This window comes from Agelaius phoeniceus, chromosome 2 (genome assembly GCF_051311805.1).
Source record: "Agelaius phoeniceus isolate bAgePho1 chromosome 2, bAgePho1.hap1, whole genome shotgun sequence".
NCBI lineage: Eukaryota > Metazoa > Chordata > Aves > Passeriformes > Icteridae > Agelaius > Agelaius phoeniceus.
The window spans coordinates 40,555,322-40,570,446 of record NC_135266.1 but is presented as its reverse complement, the minus strand read 5'-3'; the positions used below and the strand labels follow the sequence as shown (position 1 = coordinate 40,570,446).

The window sequence follows — 15,125 nt, the reverse complement described above, 5'->3', positions numbered from 1 at the left end:
ACCATGTATTTGCTATTGAACAGCTGATGTTACAAGACACAGTTTAATGCAGAAGGGTATCAAGACAGTTGGTTCCTCCTCCATGAGCACTGCAATACTCTGAGCACTACTTGTTCTTCAAGAACCTCCTGAGATCCCTTCTGTATTGCCTGATTCCAGAGACTATCACGGACTTGGACAGACATGCAACTGGGGACATCAAGTTAAGGACTTCCAAACAGATCAGAGCAATATTATTAAAAAAAACTAAACAAAACAACAGAACAAGCAAAAAAGCATTTACACATGCTTATATCCACACTCAAATTGTTAATAGAACAGCAGAACATACAGCTGCATGACAAGCACAACAAAAACTTACTCTGTAATGGTGAAAAAGTCCATGAGTTCAGATTTTGTAGCCTTGTTCCAATATGTAAACAATGCATCTAGGAAAATGAATAACAATTTAAAAGGTAACAATTACTATTTGAAGTTTTCCTTAAAACTGATTATACAAATGCTCATATCAATTCTCCAAATGAGTTTCTGCAATATGATATTAATTAATAGCCCATAACATTCCCATCCAATTTCATATTTTACATAGTAATAATTGTGTAGCCTGTAGCGCCTACAGCCCTATAATAATGTAAGACTTCAGAATATTTCAGACTGTTAGTCCTATAACCTGCTTCTTTACAGATGGGTCCCAACATTTTTTTTAATTAAAATTAATAATTTTTTTTCTTTGATCACAGACAGGGATGATTCCAAGATGTATGATCCTAACAAACAAGTAAGATGTGCCATTCATGCCCTATTTCTATACCTCTGTAACCTTCTCCAGGATAACATGACTCTTTCAAAAATTCAATGGATCATCTCACAAACATCCCAGAAGAATGAAGAAGGACTAACACCTCCATATTCCAGAAATGGAAATATATACAACAATCAAATAATTTGGTTCCTTGTAATACAGCAAGTTCTGCAGAACAGAGCCCAAGACACTTTTACAGAACAATGAATTATTCTTCACCTCTGTTTTACAAACCAAACTGTACCATCACACACAAATATTCACTTTCTTAAAAAGTCCTTTAGTTGACCTCACACTTTGAATAAATAATGAGTACTTAATGCTTACAAGGTTTCAGACAGAGTTGAATTTGAGTGATCACACATATTTGTAAAACACAGCACGTCATGGTACCTACACCTATATTCTGCTAATTTTGAGAAGTTATTGAAATAACAGGCATAAATCCAGCAAATGACTTTGAATTTATAAAAAGCAGGAGGAATTACCTACCATCTGACATGCTTCTTAAAATATGAAGGAAACACATGAGCAGACTTTTGATCTCTGCTTGGTCAAGTTTGTCATATCGAACAACAGAACTTCCTAAAGTGCTGCTCTGCTGGTTCTGAAAAGCAAACAGATGTATTTTGGCTGAAGAGTTCTTAAACTAGTAACAAACTAAATTGTTTTCAATTGCTTTAATAATTCCTGCAGCAGAAAAAGGATCTCAGAACGGAGACAAAAATGTTTCATGTAGAGACAGGTCACTAAAACACACATTACACACAACAAGTATACCAAATTAGGCCTCTTTGCTTTGCTTGTTTTTAATTCCTTCTAGGTATATTTTTTTTCCCCTAGGAGCAAAAGGGAAAGTCACCTAGGAGTGATTATTGAACAAGTTAATTATACCTAGGTACTCACATTGTAGAAATCAAGCCTGCCCTTTCTGCTTAGACTGAATACTTGAAAACCAAATGCTACTGTTAGGTGATACATATATTCTCCTTTGCTTTTCAAGAGACTTTCTGCTGAACTGTAGACAGGACTGCCTCTACAAAATTTGTTCCACTTAAAGATATTAGAACCTCAAGAAAAACATACATAAAGGGCAATAACATACATTCTGGAAGACTAACTGCTACTAAGTAACTTGCTCTTCCCCTCCCCTCCTCTCCCAACATACAAACAAAAAAACCTAAACAAAAGCAAAACCCTTTCCCTGTTTCACTTTTTAATGTAATTCCTACACGTGTGGGAAGTTTATCAGCAACCCACAATACCATCATCTGTGCAAAAAGATAAAAGCTCTATAATTGATTGGTCTTGCAAAATGTATAGCACCTAAAAAAAATGGAAAAATAAAAATTGTAAAAATATATAAACTGAACTTTGGGCAGAGACTTGTAAAAGGATGATTTCCACACAGTATAGTGTTACAAAATCCTCAGTCTGAAGCTTTTATAGATATACTGTATAAACTTTTGTTTAAAGTATAAATGATGCCCCTTATAGTGCATAATTCTCACGTCCAATATGCCACTTATGCAAATGGAAAATGAACCAGACACTTAATACATTTTCTGTAAAGTCAACAGTCTGGTATAATTGATCTGTACAACTCTTACTATAAAAAATTTACAAATACAAGGGTAGCCTCAAGGGAGAAAAGCACTTGGTTTCACAAACAAAGCAAGAAGTGACATTAGAACAACACTTCTTGGCATACTCCTACCTGAAAGCAGGAGACACACTAACCATGAAGGAACATTTCACAGCAACCATTGACTGCTGAGCCCTTTTTATGCATTCTGTTGCATCAAAGAATTCCTGTCCTAAACCAATCTGTGAATCTGATACCAGTAAATGTGTAAATCACATACTAGTCATTGAATGGATGCACAGTGAAACTATGATGAATAGCCAGAAGTTACTGTAATTTAGGAGGAGGTGGACACCTCTGTGAGCTCAATTATTGCAGATTCTAAAGACCTCAAAAAGACCTCAAAAACTGTTTATTTTGAAATATCTCTGGTGAACAAGGAGGTGCTGCTCTACAGCTTTTTGGATGCCATAGCAGGCAATCAATGGGTGACAAGCAGAAACAGAATTGTGTTTCCAAGACTCTAAGAAACTGCCCAGAGCACTAGATAATAATCCCACTAAGACTGTTGAAGATACACACAGATAAAATAGGACTATAGCTATTTCATTTAGAATCATGTCAATAACCTAAATAAAGTATACACATATTGAAATAGAAACTGATATACTTCCAGTCTATTCTGATTCCACAAGCATAATACTAGAGATGATTCTGAAAGAAAATTAGAACAAAAACATGTCTCTTCACTATAATGATATCAAGCAATGAGCAAAAACTTGGAGATAACATGCACTGAACAACTGATCTACTAGAAAGAAAGTTCAGAAAGCAACAAATAAGAAGCCAGAATTATTTGGGGAAAATATCAACAGCATGCAAAACATAAATCCTCTGTTACCTAAGTTGGCAGACCAGAGTAGAATTTTCAAAGGCTGTTGACTCCTTTGAAAACCCTTTTACTTGGTGAAAACACTACACATTAGTAATTAACAACATAACAACTAAGTAAGAGATGACAGCATTGCCATTTAGCAACAGTGCATACCAAGATATTTCTTTATTACCTTGGTCAACACCAAAGAAGAACTTTCAGTTCTATCAAAGACCCCAAGACTCAAATTCTGCAGTTATTGAAACTGATTGTATTTTTTATATGCTTGAACTAGATCACGTGCATGTACCCCAGGTTTGACATTTGAACATATTTTACATGGTCAAATTGCATATATTGGGTTTGAGATTCAACTGTTGCAAAGAAGCGGCAAAACTACTGACCACACACTTCACTCAGAAGCTTAACTATACCAAGCACAAAAATCAGATACTTCTTGTAACTGAAGAGAGAAAGTAGTATGCAAAATGTTCTCTGGCAAAGCTGGGATTGTCAGAAGTGAAAAATCCATAGTAACACGGTTTTTCTTTGGAGGGTGACAATTTTCCTCTTCTTCTCCACCTGGGCGCAAAGCATGAGCAGAGTGCCTTCTGAGAAGCTTCTCTCTCTGCCCCACGAAGGCATGTCAGAGTCAAGGGGAAAAAGTCAACATGTTGTGACTTGCACAACCAGAGCTAGGAAAATGAAATGTGATCAGCATTGACACAAACTCGAGAAAGACAGGACTGAATACCTCAGAGCTACCGCAGCCAGAGCTCCTAATTTGTAACAGCTTTAAAGAAATGGTTTAGAAAAGTCAAACTAAGATAAAAGAAATCACCCAGAGAAAGCACAAAAACTGGTTTTTTCAAAGTTTTAAAAATGCCAAGTATACTGAGCATAGAAAGGGATGGAATTATGATCTCCAGAAAATCAAAGAAGCTGTTCTAACTGGAATTCAATCCTCTCAAGCAACAATCAATACACTTCATCTAGTGCCTTTCACTAGCAAAGGAAACAACAACTGCTTGATTTTGTCTCTACATTGGAAATCTGTTTGCATTTTTTGTGAAACAACTAGGTAAATGCAATGCAAAAGGAGTTCACAAGATAATTACTTTGCAAAAAATTTATATAAAATACTGCTTTGAAGTTATTCTAGAAAGCCTATTCACAATGGAGATCAGAGAAGTTAATTTCTATGAGACTTAGGATGAAATTTTAGAAATACACTTTTAGGATTTATCTTGGTTTGTTTTTTGTTACCTTGTCAAGAGAATTGCTCTTGTCACTGTGTCTTTCTGGGAGACTGTTTCCTGAGTCTGTGCTTATAAGGGAACCTCTTGAGTCAGCATTCCTCACACTATTAATATTTGGAGTCGATGTGGTGTATGGGGAAGCTAAAAAAAAATAAAACCACAACCTCAAACAACATAAAAATCTCAAACAATAAATACAACAAGTCACTCCATAGCTCAGTCAGACTTTTAAAATCACCATATATTTTTTAAGAAGGCAAATAATTAATTCCATTTACTTATTTTTAATGAAGACAAACTTATTCCAGAATGCCAGCAAAGTATATATGTGTCTCAGGGTGACTAAGCACATATACACAGACTTATGTACAACTATGTATATCCATGCATAAAAAACACATGTAGCAATACATACACACTTCCATGAAGAAGCATGTCTATTTAATGAAAAAAAAAAAACCAACAAACTTTTCCCATTTTTTATATCTATTTAACTATCACCTTTGACAGGGAAAAAAAGCAGCCCTGCTCCAGAAAATAGCTTTAGTTTCATATAAAAGAGCAAACCCCAAAAGATCCCAAAGACAGATTTCATGTCAGATTTCAGAGTGAAAAAATAAAACAATTCCTCTTTAATTATTTTATTTTACTTTTTTTTAAGTGCTTACCAATGCCAGAGATAACACCAAACAGATCTTTAGGAAGGTTGTTATCCAATGTGTTTCCTGATTTTTGTGGTGTTACTAACTGACTTGCAGTTGGCAAACTTGGTGCATCATCCTTTGTGCTCTGTTTGGAAGAGAGAGGAAAATTTAAATATTAAAATTTAAGTGATTATTTTCCTACATTAAGGACTTCAAGAATATGACATGTCTTCTAGAGAAATATTTGTTAAGTATTTCTTCCTTAAAATTTAATTTCTATTAAATATGCTCAAAAGAATGGAGATGTTCACATATTTGCATAAGCTTGGGATACCTTAAAACTTAAGACACCTCAGGAAACATTGAATAAATGAGTACTAATTGAATTTTAAACTCTATTAAATAGGTATTTCAAAAAGACTCACATTATTTTAATTCAAACACCCAAATATTTATCTTGTTGGAAGAGTTTGGGAGATTTTTTTTCTTAATACTAAATGGAACACAACAAGATAAGGACAGAAGTAAAATACATGAATAATTAAATCTTAGATTCAATCGCTGTGTGCAGCCATATCAATATATACCCTTCACAAATTGCATTTTAATTAATTCTCCTATAGCCTTCTTGCACTATAGCTCTTTCAAAATCACACTCCTTTAGGGTTAAGTTTTTCTCTAATTTCTAGGAAATTAACAATCTTTCTGTGGTCCATTTGTTTCAGTGCCAGACTGCGCTGAAAAACTGCAGAATTCTGAAGCTTATGAAGCTCCTTTTTTGCCAGGAGTATGCAGTGTTTCATATACAGGTTACCAATAAATTATGATAAAAACAATTCAGAATTCCAAACAGAAGTTGTCACTCACATTGCTGGAAGGGTTAACAGGAAACGGAGACACATCTTTCACATTGATCCGCTGAACATTTTCTATGAGCAGACCAAAGAGTGGCAAATACATAGTGGCTATTCTTGCTTGATGGCCCTAAACAGAGTTTAACAGTTCATTAAAACACTACAGTTGTATTTTTTTCATCATCAACTAGTTTTAATCTATTCACTCCTAAATTGCAAAAAAAAAGCACTTAATAAATATTTGCCAAGCCAGAGCTCATATTCATAAATGGCAAAAGCAGGGATCATCAGTGTATTTCATTCTAATTTACAAATGATCAGCAAATTTTATTTACTGTCTGAATAAAATGCAGAAAGACTCCAAAACTAATGTCATTTCAGTAAGACTAACCAAATAAATTAATATTATGTTAGCTCAATGAGTTAATGATACCTTCCATTACAATTTTTTTGGCTTCTCTACAGCACTGCTGATGTTAAAAAGAGTCAGAAAATTAAAAATCACTCAAAATTCACCACTGTGACTTGTAGTTTTCTCATACCCACTTCATAAATAATAGATGATGGCAGGACAGCTTCAAAATATTAAGAGCTAATATTTTATGAAATGAAGATCTTGAAACACACTCATAAAAATCTGATTACTTTAAGCACAGCAGGAAGAGTACACTGTGCTAAAATGCAAATCCACACATAATTATATTAAAAGGTGCTTTGTCATTTAATTTGGTAAAAAGATGGAATTTGCAGACTGGTCTCGATACAGTTTTCATTACAGTCTGGGCAGAAATAATTTTGCTGAAAATTAACAAGGGTTTCTTCTATGAAAGAACAAACTTTCTGTATGTGTGCACACCTAATCTTTATTATTTTCTACTACTAGCATAGCAATAGACTTACCCTGGTAGCATATCTATCATCAAAAGAATGTTTTATCATCAAATTCTTGAGCACACTGATGGCAATCTGCCTCACATCTCTGAATTCTTGTAAGGCATTGCCCACCTCCCTTAGAAGCAGTCCAACCAAGAAGTGATTTTTACAGAATTCATCAGTTAATGAATAGTCCAGCTGAAGGTCTGGAAGCAAAATATAAATTTAACATAAGGAATGGTTATTTAAATCAATTTATCAATCAAGGCTGAAGTAAAACCCAGCACATCAGACACAGCAAAGTCAAACTGCTCCCTCTTTAAAGTACCTTTTGTTTAATAAAATAATCCAGTCTATTTATGTACTGAGTATATGACATCTTTAGAGAAACTTCAGTTTGAAGGGCTCATTTATTAGAACATATATATATGTGTTTACAATGTCAGCTGAGGAGGTGTAGAAGAGTTTCTCATGTTCACTGTCATTGCTCAATACAGTGATCAAAAACAAGATGCTAACCTCAAAGCACTTTCATTTTCCAAAGAACCCTCTCAGTTCTTTCAGAACCTTAAGTCAGAAAGAAGCAGATCTGAGACAGCACAGCCATTATACAGACATTCTACAGGCATTCCTCTTAAGTGTAACACTCTTAAGAGCCAGCCACATCACCTGAGATATCTTTTGCTCAACACAGCAAAACAGAGCCAGAAACACTTCTCATAAAGGTCTTCTTTTCTGGCTGAACTCCTAGCTCCCAGGGAGCATTTTATACTCTTTATTGTGCAATCAGAAACACTGTCTTCTCTGATTTTGCTATTTTCTAAGGTTCCCTAAGCCAGCAGCTCATAGTCTCTCTTTTCTATGAAAATATTTATGCAGTGTTATTATCCAAGACACTTCCAAAGGCTGAAAAAGCCAAAGACAGAAAGAAGCTCTAAGCAGCTCTTTAGCTTGTGGTCTCAAATCTTTGCTTTATCTTGCTCAACCTTGAGAAAAGTGTTAATTAGTGATATTCAACTTTACTAACTAGTAGAGTCTGCTGAATAAATATTTCAGAAAAAATAGCCTATTCTACAAAGAATATGTTAGGCAGGTTTACTTGTTCCTTGTAAAAGCACCTTCCTTGCTTCTGTTTAGTGATTTCTGCTGTAGTTCAGTGCCTGGAAGAAATTAATGTGTCTCCACAGCCACAGAAGCAATAGCAAACATATGACTTGTTTTGGCACAAGACTGGATGTACCAGGAACCCAGCTGGGCTACACAGAACTTTCATGACTGAGCTCCTACACACACCAAAAAAAAAAAAAAAAAAAAAAAAAAAAACCCAAAACCAAAAAAACCCCCAAAACCAGAACCATGAAGTGGAAGCGAGAACGAGCTACAAAAGAGGAATACAGAAGTATTCAGGGAGGAATACAGAAGTATTCAGGGAGAGTGCCAGGATACAGCTGAAACTGGTAATGGACATCAATAAAAACAAGAAAAGCTTTTACCACTACATTAGCATTAAACCCCTGAATAAGGGAAACATGGGATATTTGCTAAATGGGGATTGTGATTTAAAGACAGTGGGCTTGGGTAAGGCTGAAGTACTCCATAGCTTTGTCACTTTATCCTTCTCTGACATGAGACCCAGGCCTTAACATTCCAGAAACTATCTTCAAGAAAGACAATCAGATCAGTGGATAAGGATCTGGTCAGGGATCTCCTGAGAGACCTCCAGCCACAGAAATCCATGCCACCAGATGAGATGCTGAGAGAGTTAACTGATATTATTGGAAGACTGCTCATTATCACCTTTGTTAAGCCATGGTGAAGTCATTTTTCAGTAAGTGAAGGAGAAGAGTGTGACTGGGAATGACCAAAATAAATTTACCCTAGGAAAATCATGTTTTAAGACTGGTCTGCTATAAGGGGAGAACAGCAGATGTTAACATGGTCATTGTATCCAAGCTGGGACATTTCAGTCTAGGTGAAGAGACACCCAAATATGAAAAATAACTATGTGGATCACTCAAGAGGTGGAGGTTAATGGTTTGTACCCTATTTGGAGACAGCTGCAAGAGGAGTTTCCTAAGGACTATCCTACTTATTACTACTTCATCAGCAACCTGAAAGGGGAGGTAAAATACACCCTCAGGAAGCTTGTGGACAAGTACAGTCCATTTGCTCAAAGGGCAGAGTTGCATTTCAGAAGAATCTAGATTCTAGAGAAATGGCAATCAAATTCCAGAAGGAATAATGCAAAATTCTGCACCTGGGATGGACAAACTTCCTGTAGTGACACCAGCTGTGGAAGGACTAGCACTTCTAGAGAAAGGAAGGCCTGACATGACCAAAGTAGAAAACTGAGCTACAGACCTACTCAGACTTTAAACCTGAATAAATATATGAAAAAAGTTTACTGTGTCTTTCTTTGGAAAGATTACTCTGCTACCTAAGCACTTCCTTGAACTTTCAATTAAAGGATTGAAACTTTAGACTTGTATTTAACAATTTCAATTTCCATCATCTCACAGACCTGAAGTTACACAGTGTACACATCTAATAATAAAAAGCTGACATACAAGAAACATAAATTCTTCTACTACTTTGGAAGAATTTACCTTGGTATCTCTGAACTCTGCCTTTTCCAAATGGCATTGGTAGATTTAGTGGTATATAGTGCTCATGATTACAGACTACGCGAAGAAATTCAAATTTGAATTCAAAAAGAGCCTGCAAAAAGAAAGTATAAGTTAAACAACAGATGCAGTGATTTGAATAACATATTAAAAACAAATTTCTAACACAAAAAGGGTGATTCATTTCAGTCTTGTACTATGTTGGATATAGACCTGTCAAAGTTCCACATGTCAGCACAAATAAATCCAGAATAGCTCATACTTAACAACTGGTCCTATTTACTATTCCCATTGTCCAAAGTTTACAACCCTATTATGTATCGATGTAAGAAAAGTTTGGACACACAGCAGAATCTCTTTGGGCATCTGATACATGCTTTCCCCACTCCACTAAGTGTAGCTTACAATATTCAGGATCAACTCTCCCAACTTCAGACTTCTTCCACTCATGCTTAAAATTTTTGCTTAGTTGACACCCCCATACCCCACTACTCCTCTGATTCACACACTCTAGTGTGACAAAATTGCACCTGAAGATGGGAATCAAAATAGGAAAAAAGTGGTTTCATGGAAAAAAAAGCTGTAGACACAGAGCAGGGACTTCTAATGTAACTGGGAAGAGACTTAATGCAAGACTTTATCCCCATGCATCAAGAAGAGAAAACACTTAAAAATAGCTTGTTTAAAAACACTGAGTACCTTTGGATCTCCTGGGGCAAAGCAGCTGATGTAGTTATTGATCTGCTTGAAAACAAAGCCTCTATCCATAAAAGTGAAACACCTCTAGGGAGAACAAGTAAAACCAAAATAGAATTGATTTACTACTGTCTCTGCATTCAGTAATTATATTTCTGTATTTAATACGTTTATTTTTGAAACACATTATTGATATTTCAGTCTGAATATAAAAAACAGTAAAAAAGCAACTAAATATATGTATACATTTATACAATATATATATTGCATATGAATACCAAATTTTCCCTTAAGAGTGCTGATCATAAATCACAAATAAAAAGCAGTTTGAAAAGAACTCTGTCTTGACAGAAATGAAAATGTCATGCCACTAGAAGTTTTATCTGCCATTTCAGTTTCCATCCTTTTTTATCCCTTGTAGATATTATTGGCTGAAAAATTAAAGACACTGAAAGTCTTTCCACATAAAATGCATTCAAACAAAGCACTGCTGAAAACTATTGCAGGATTTGAAGGCAGCCCAAATGATATTTTTAAAAGAAGAAAAAAGGAAAATCAAAATACATTTTGAATAAAATATAAATTCATTTCTTAAATTACCAAATTTCTGAATACATGTCTTCCTGTTTACAGAAGATGCAAATCATACTTCAAAGCATTTTAACATGGACAAAAAACTATATTTAAAAGGCTTTATGCATGTTCAGCTTTGTATCAGTTGGCTTTCAGATTCCATAACATCCCTACAGAAGCAATATTATTGAAAGAATAACCACAGAGTCCAAATCTCTTGTGTACCTACTTTTATAAAGGCAGCCAGGCTGTGGTTTGCATTTTTTGAGGCCTCTGGATTGTCTCTGTACTTCTGAGTGATGTGTGGCATTAGCATATTAACAACTGTTTCCACTGCATGATGAAAGGAGGCAGAAAATCTCTGGTTTCTCAACAGCTAGAAATTAATTCAGATACAATATTAAACATGGCTTATAACACTAGAGTATATCAGAAAATTTACTTTAGATAAGATAGAGATAACCTGACAGGGAGAGAGGAAACAGTTTTCGAACTTTCTCATTTTCTAGCATGACGGATCATTTGTTTAAAAGAAAATATGAAAACATGAACTAGCATTTATTACTGAAATTCAAGCAAGGCAGTCTTTGATGACATAAACCACATGTATAAAAGCTTCTAAGTGTAATGCATTAATATTTTTATATACTGCAATAAACAACACAAGAGTAAGAATAAGAGGGAATCTTTTAATTTCACCCATCTTCCTCTCCAAAGCAGACACCAGATGGTTCACATATACTAATTAGATTATCAGTCTTTCCTGTCTTGGAAAAAAAACCCTTTTTTGCTGTTCTGTAACTATCATCATAGTAATAACTGCTTTCACCATTGAGGAAATTGTCATCCATCCATCCATCCATCCATCCATCCATCCATCCATCCATCCATCCATCCATCCATCCTTCCTTCCTTCCTTCCTTCCTTCCTCTTACTCCTCAGCAACTTCAAAATCTCAGCTCTCCAGGCATCAGAACCTTACTCTCTGTGTTTTTAAGTTTCCACAATCAGAACTCCTTTCTCTTACATTTTGGTAGTTCGCCAATTAGCTTAAAAGATCTCCTCTTCATTCATAATTTCTTTCTTTCCACTCACCACCTATATTATCTTCATCAATGACTTTGTACACTCTGACAAATATTGGTCAGTAAGTGCTCTTCAGCTTTTTGGCACTGCACAGTCTCTTTTACTTCTCTACATCTTACAACCTTTACTAAAGATTCTCTCTTTTGTGTGAAGAGACTAAATGACATGTGGTGTGAGGCTGATGACTTTGACAGAAATTGTTTCATTTGTAGGGTCATTATCTCTTTTCTTTTTGAAAACTGAAATCAAAACATCCATGTCCAAGTACTTTTATTTAAATAGCTTTTTGAGCTACATTAAGTGTAGCTAATTCCTAACATTCCTAAACAGAACAAGTCATTGTCAAGACCCTGCATAAATCAATGATTACATAACTTGCTTGTTTTGTGTTGCAATTGTGGTCCAAAACCTCCAACTTTAGTTTAAAAAAAATTAAAATAGACACTAAGGCTGAAAAAGATCCCTTTATCAATATAAACAGTACTCATGCAAGAAGTAACAAATAAGAACTAAAGATTGTGTTGGTGGGTATGCCAGTGTCCCACAACACCCTAGTAGCTCTGTCTTTGTTGGACAGTAATGAAACATAATCCTTGCTATAGAAATAATTTTGCTGCACATAGAATGCATCTTTTTATCAGATATCATAAGCAGGAAACATCCGAGTATATGTTGCATTTATTACATTATCTAGTAAGGCAGAAAAAATCTAGCTAAATAATTTATATTTAAGGGGCTTGTAAATCAAGAAGCAATGTTCAGGGTTCAGAATAATTGCAAACTGCAGTTAAGTTCCTCTCCTCTCTCATTCACATTACAGAGAAGGTGACAATGAGGCTCCTTGAACCGGGACTCAAACTTTACCGATGATACCATAGAGTATTAAGTGTAGCACTATAAAGCTTTTTGCCTGATCATTGTACAATTATTTTTCCCTCATGTACTTCAGACTTCCAGTTATACTCTAAATACACAGTGAAAATAGTGATAACAATATCACTATAACAACCTATTATGTTATTCAGATGAAACTATGTTGTATACTTGAAACTTTCAAGACTTGTTTCAATCCAGAAGTAAACACACTAAAAAGTTGTCACCAATGTAAAAAACACTGCTCACAGGCTAAGCTTGTAGAAAAATGCATTTCTGAAGTTTTAGCATTCTCCTTCCAGCATAGGAAATAACAACACAAAATTAAATATTGACACTTCTTACTACATCCAGAAGACTGTACATTTCATGACTCACTGTTCTCAGGGTCATTTAATATCACAGCTACAGTACTGCTCAGGAAAAAGCCCACATTTTTTTGGATACTGCTTACATCAAAGTGTTATCTACTGCTCCCAACTTCTTCGTACCACAAGAATTACAAATTCCTAATAGAAAGTCTGATGATTTACACAGACTGCTCTACTCTATGGATTTTAAGGGTTTCTATTCTTTTATATGCATGTTGAATCCAGCCCTCTAGTTTTTTCTATCTAATATTTAAGCTGATCTCTCCTGCTGCCTCTTTCTCTCCCCTTCTTTCTAATATGCAATAAAAAACATGTGATTGGAGAAAGAAGAGACCATACAGATCTTCCTTAGAATATTTTTTTGCAAAAGTTGACATACCTTCACTTTAGAGTTTTCTATCAAATGTTGAGCCATTGACTTTATCAGAACTTCAAAGAAAAACCATGAATACTGCAGAGGAAAGAAAAATTCAGTATGATTGCCACATCTGTTCAACTATTTCAGTACACTTAGTTCCTGTTCTTCAGTTATGACTAGGTAAGAACATACAGTAAAAAGTACAGTTCAACACATACCTTAAGCAGTTTGTTGCTTGTTAGAAAGTCAGCAGATGGCTTTAAAATTGTTGTCATTGACTTTGTCAGCTCTTCATGTACTGTCTTATATTCAGAAGCAACATAGGGTTCTGCTTTATACGCATACTTGGGGAGGAAAAATAGAATTAAATACAAAATTATGGCATAATACAAAAGAATTGAAATGAAATGGATGCAACTGAATTTAAATATATTCTTTATTAGGGAAATAAAAAAAGGAATTATTCAATTTACTTTTACCTACCTTCACATAAGATCTCAGGTAGCTATCCAAACCTTCTTCATGACACTGAGCAACAATATGGATAATAACCCTAAACAGAAGTCAGAAAACAAGTAAACCTATAAAGAAAGCTCTGATTGCAACAGCAAAAATGCCACTCAATTACAGATTTATGTGATAACCCAGTCATCATGTCGACTCTATGAACCACTTAAAATTCTTTACCTTGTCACGTTGACTGCAACTTCCTCTTGAGTTGCTCTGGTGAGAACTCTGAACAACTGGTTTAGAACAGTTGGCAGGAAAGCTATCATCACATGGCCTTCCATAGCATGAAGGCTCTAAAAGAGAGTGGCAATACTGTCACTCCTGTGAATCAACAGCATTTAAATCACAAATTCTGAAACAAAAAAAATGATTGCAAGTCTTTTTCTAAAAATACAAGCTGCTTGCACCATTTGGTGCTTGCTACCAAAAATATGGCATAGAAAGTAATTAAGGATATTTTCCAATGTAAATATTTAGTAAATGTTTTCTACAGGAAAATAAATTAGGGATATAAATTAGGTGTTATTAACAGCATTTTAGAAGTACTTATTTGTACTTTTCCATTGAAATGCACTCTAGGTAATGATTCAGTGAAAAGTCTATCCATGTGCCCAACAGCACACTGAGACTGATATTGGTACATTTTGGTATTTCATCCACCAATGCAGACATTTAGCAAACACAAGCTCTACAAAAACATGCAGGTTTCTTGCCTGAGCTAAGTGCAATACTAATTACACTAGTTACTGCTAAACAATAAACTAGCAATCATGTTAAAACTGAGGATGAACTAAAATCCCTAACTACTTAATGGAAATTGGAGACACTGGATTATTAATGACAAATTCTTCCTGATATGCCTTTGCTTTCCATCACAAAAAGATGTGATGCAACACATTTTGCACACCATGCAAAAGATCCTACAGACACAACCACCCTAACAGAAAAGGCAGTGCATGAAGTTCATCCTACAAAGTATTATGCCAAAAAATTCCCCGGAATTAAAGAGAATTTGAAAAAAAAGAATGCATTTGCTGAATGTGCACACAGATAACAAATGTCAAATGTTTCCATTTAGTGTTGGGTGTTAGGCAGCTGTCTTGTCTCTGACTGTTTGCCTGCACATCCACACTATTCAGGAGA

General features: G+C 35.0%; 1 protein-coding gene across 18 annotated transcripts in view; it reads right to left on the bottom strand.

The window, feature by feature from the left end:
- Positions 1-15,125, bottom strand: part of DOCK9 (dedicator of cytokinesis 9) — a 113,961-nt gene that overhangs the window by 26,226 nt on the left and 72,610 nt on the right. For 12 of the 18 annotated variants that reach the window (XM_077173533.1, XM_077173539.1, XM_077173537.1 and 9 more), the window contains exons 24-36: positions 14,160-14,275; positions 13,956-14,025; positions 13,691-13,816; positions 13,494-13,565; positions 11,014-11,160; positions 10,215-10,298; positions 9,498-9,609; positions 6,919-7,097; positions 6,032-6,148; positions 5,189-5,309; positions 4,528-4,661; positions 1,295-1,409; positions 362-428 (exon numbers count right to left, since the gene is read on the bottom strand). In XM_077173533.1, the coding sequence (XP_077029648.1) occupies positions 362-428; positions 1,295-1,409; positions 4,528-4,661; positions 5,189-5,309; positions 6,032-6,148; positions 6,919-7,097; positions 9,498-9,609; positions 10,215-10,298; positions 11,014-11,160; positions 13,494-13,565; positions 13,691-13,816; positions 13,956-14,025; positions 14,160-14,275 (1,460 nt within the window). Of the gene's footprint in view, positions 1-361; positions 429-1,294; positions 1,410-3,715; positions 3,890-4,527; positions 4,662-5,188; positions 5,310-6,031; positions 6,149-6,918; positions 7,098-9,497; positions 9,610-10,214; positions 10,299-11,013; positions 11,161-13,493; positions 13,566-13,690; positions 13,817-13,955; positions 14,026-14,159; positions 14,276-15,125 lie in introns of all 18 variants that reach the window. The other 6 variants (XM_077173541.1, XM_077173542.1, XM_077173527.1 and 3 more) reach the window with 1 other exon arrangement.